We start from the raw sequence: 869 nt of genomic DNA, 5'->3' as shown, positions 1-869 counted from the left end.
GGGGCCACGCTGGAGGAGGCCCGCCGGGTGGTGGAGGACTACAGGTACCCGGGGGAGGGGGGGCGGGTGGGCGTACACCCAGCACCGCTCCTGGGCAGGATACGGCCTCGGGGCCATCCCCAGGGGTGGGAACGGGAGCGGTGCTGGCCTCCCCTGGCCAAAGCCAGCCCCCCAAATAGCCTGGCTGGTCCCTAATGCATCTGCCAGCTGCCCCACATGGGGTGGGGGACCAGGTAAGGCATGGGTGCTGGCAGAGGGTCTTCCAACAGGCGCTACCCTTACCTGACAGGGCGGGCACGGTACCCCCAGGGCTGACGGAAGACCAGCTTTGGCGGGCGAAGTACATCTACGACTCGGCTTTCCACCCCGACACGGGCGAGAAGATGCTCCTCGTGGGACGCATGTCCGCCCAGGTCCCCATGAACATGACCATCACCGGTTGCATGTTGACCTTCTACAGGTACCTGTCCCCTCCTCACCCCAGGGCCAGGAGGGTGCCCGGGGTGGGGGGAACCCCAGGCATCCTCCTGGCCCTGGGGTGAGGAACGGACACATGTCTCGTACCCCACAGTGCACCCATGCCGTAGGAGCACGGGTGGCATCCTCCAGTGCCACCAGCACCCTCCTCTCTCTGGTAGGACCACGCCGGCCGTGCTGTTCTGGCAGTGGGTCAACCAGTCCTTCAACGCCATCGTCAACTACACCAACCGCAGCGGAGATGCACCCATCACCCCCAGGTAAGCATCCCTCTGACCAGGTCCTCGGGGCACCCCAAAATGCCAGGGGGTGCCTTGAATGGCAGGGGGCTGTGAGACGGGACGATGGGGACCTGGCACAGCCAGAGATGGACACCAGTGGGTGTCCAGGGT

The 869-nt window shown here is 65.9% G+C and overlaps 1 protein-coding gene across 1 annotated transcript in view; it reads left to right on the top strand.

The window, feature by feature from the left end:
• The window catches only part of SFXN3 (sideroflexin 3), a gene marked incomplete at its 5' end in the record, with an annotated part of 3,690 nt that continues 2,821 nt past the window's right edge, over positions 1-869 (top strand). Inside the window, 3 exons of the mRNA XM_009278066.2 lie at positions 1-44; positions 290-460; positions 639-737. Coding sequence (XP_009276341.1) covers positions 1-44; positions 290-460; positions 639-737 — 314 coding nt within the window. The remainder of the gene's footprint in view (positions 45-289; positions 461-638; positions 738-869) is intronic.

Source organism: Aptenodytes forsteri, unplaced genomic scaffold (genome assembly GCF_000699145.1).
Source record: "Aptenodytes forsteri isolate BGI_AS27 unplaced genomic scaffold, ASM69914v1 Scaffold15, whole genome shotgun sequence".
In the NCBI taxonomy this organism is placed as follows: Eukaryota; Metazoa; Chordata; class Aves; order Sphenisciformes; family Spheniscidae; genus Aptenodytes; species Aptenodytes forsteri.
This window is presented reverse-complemented; position numbering and strand designations above follow the sequence as displayed.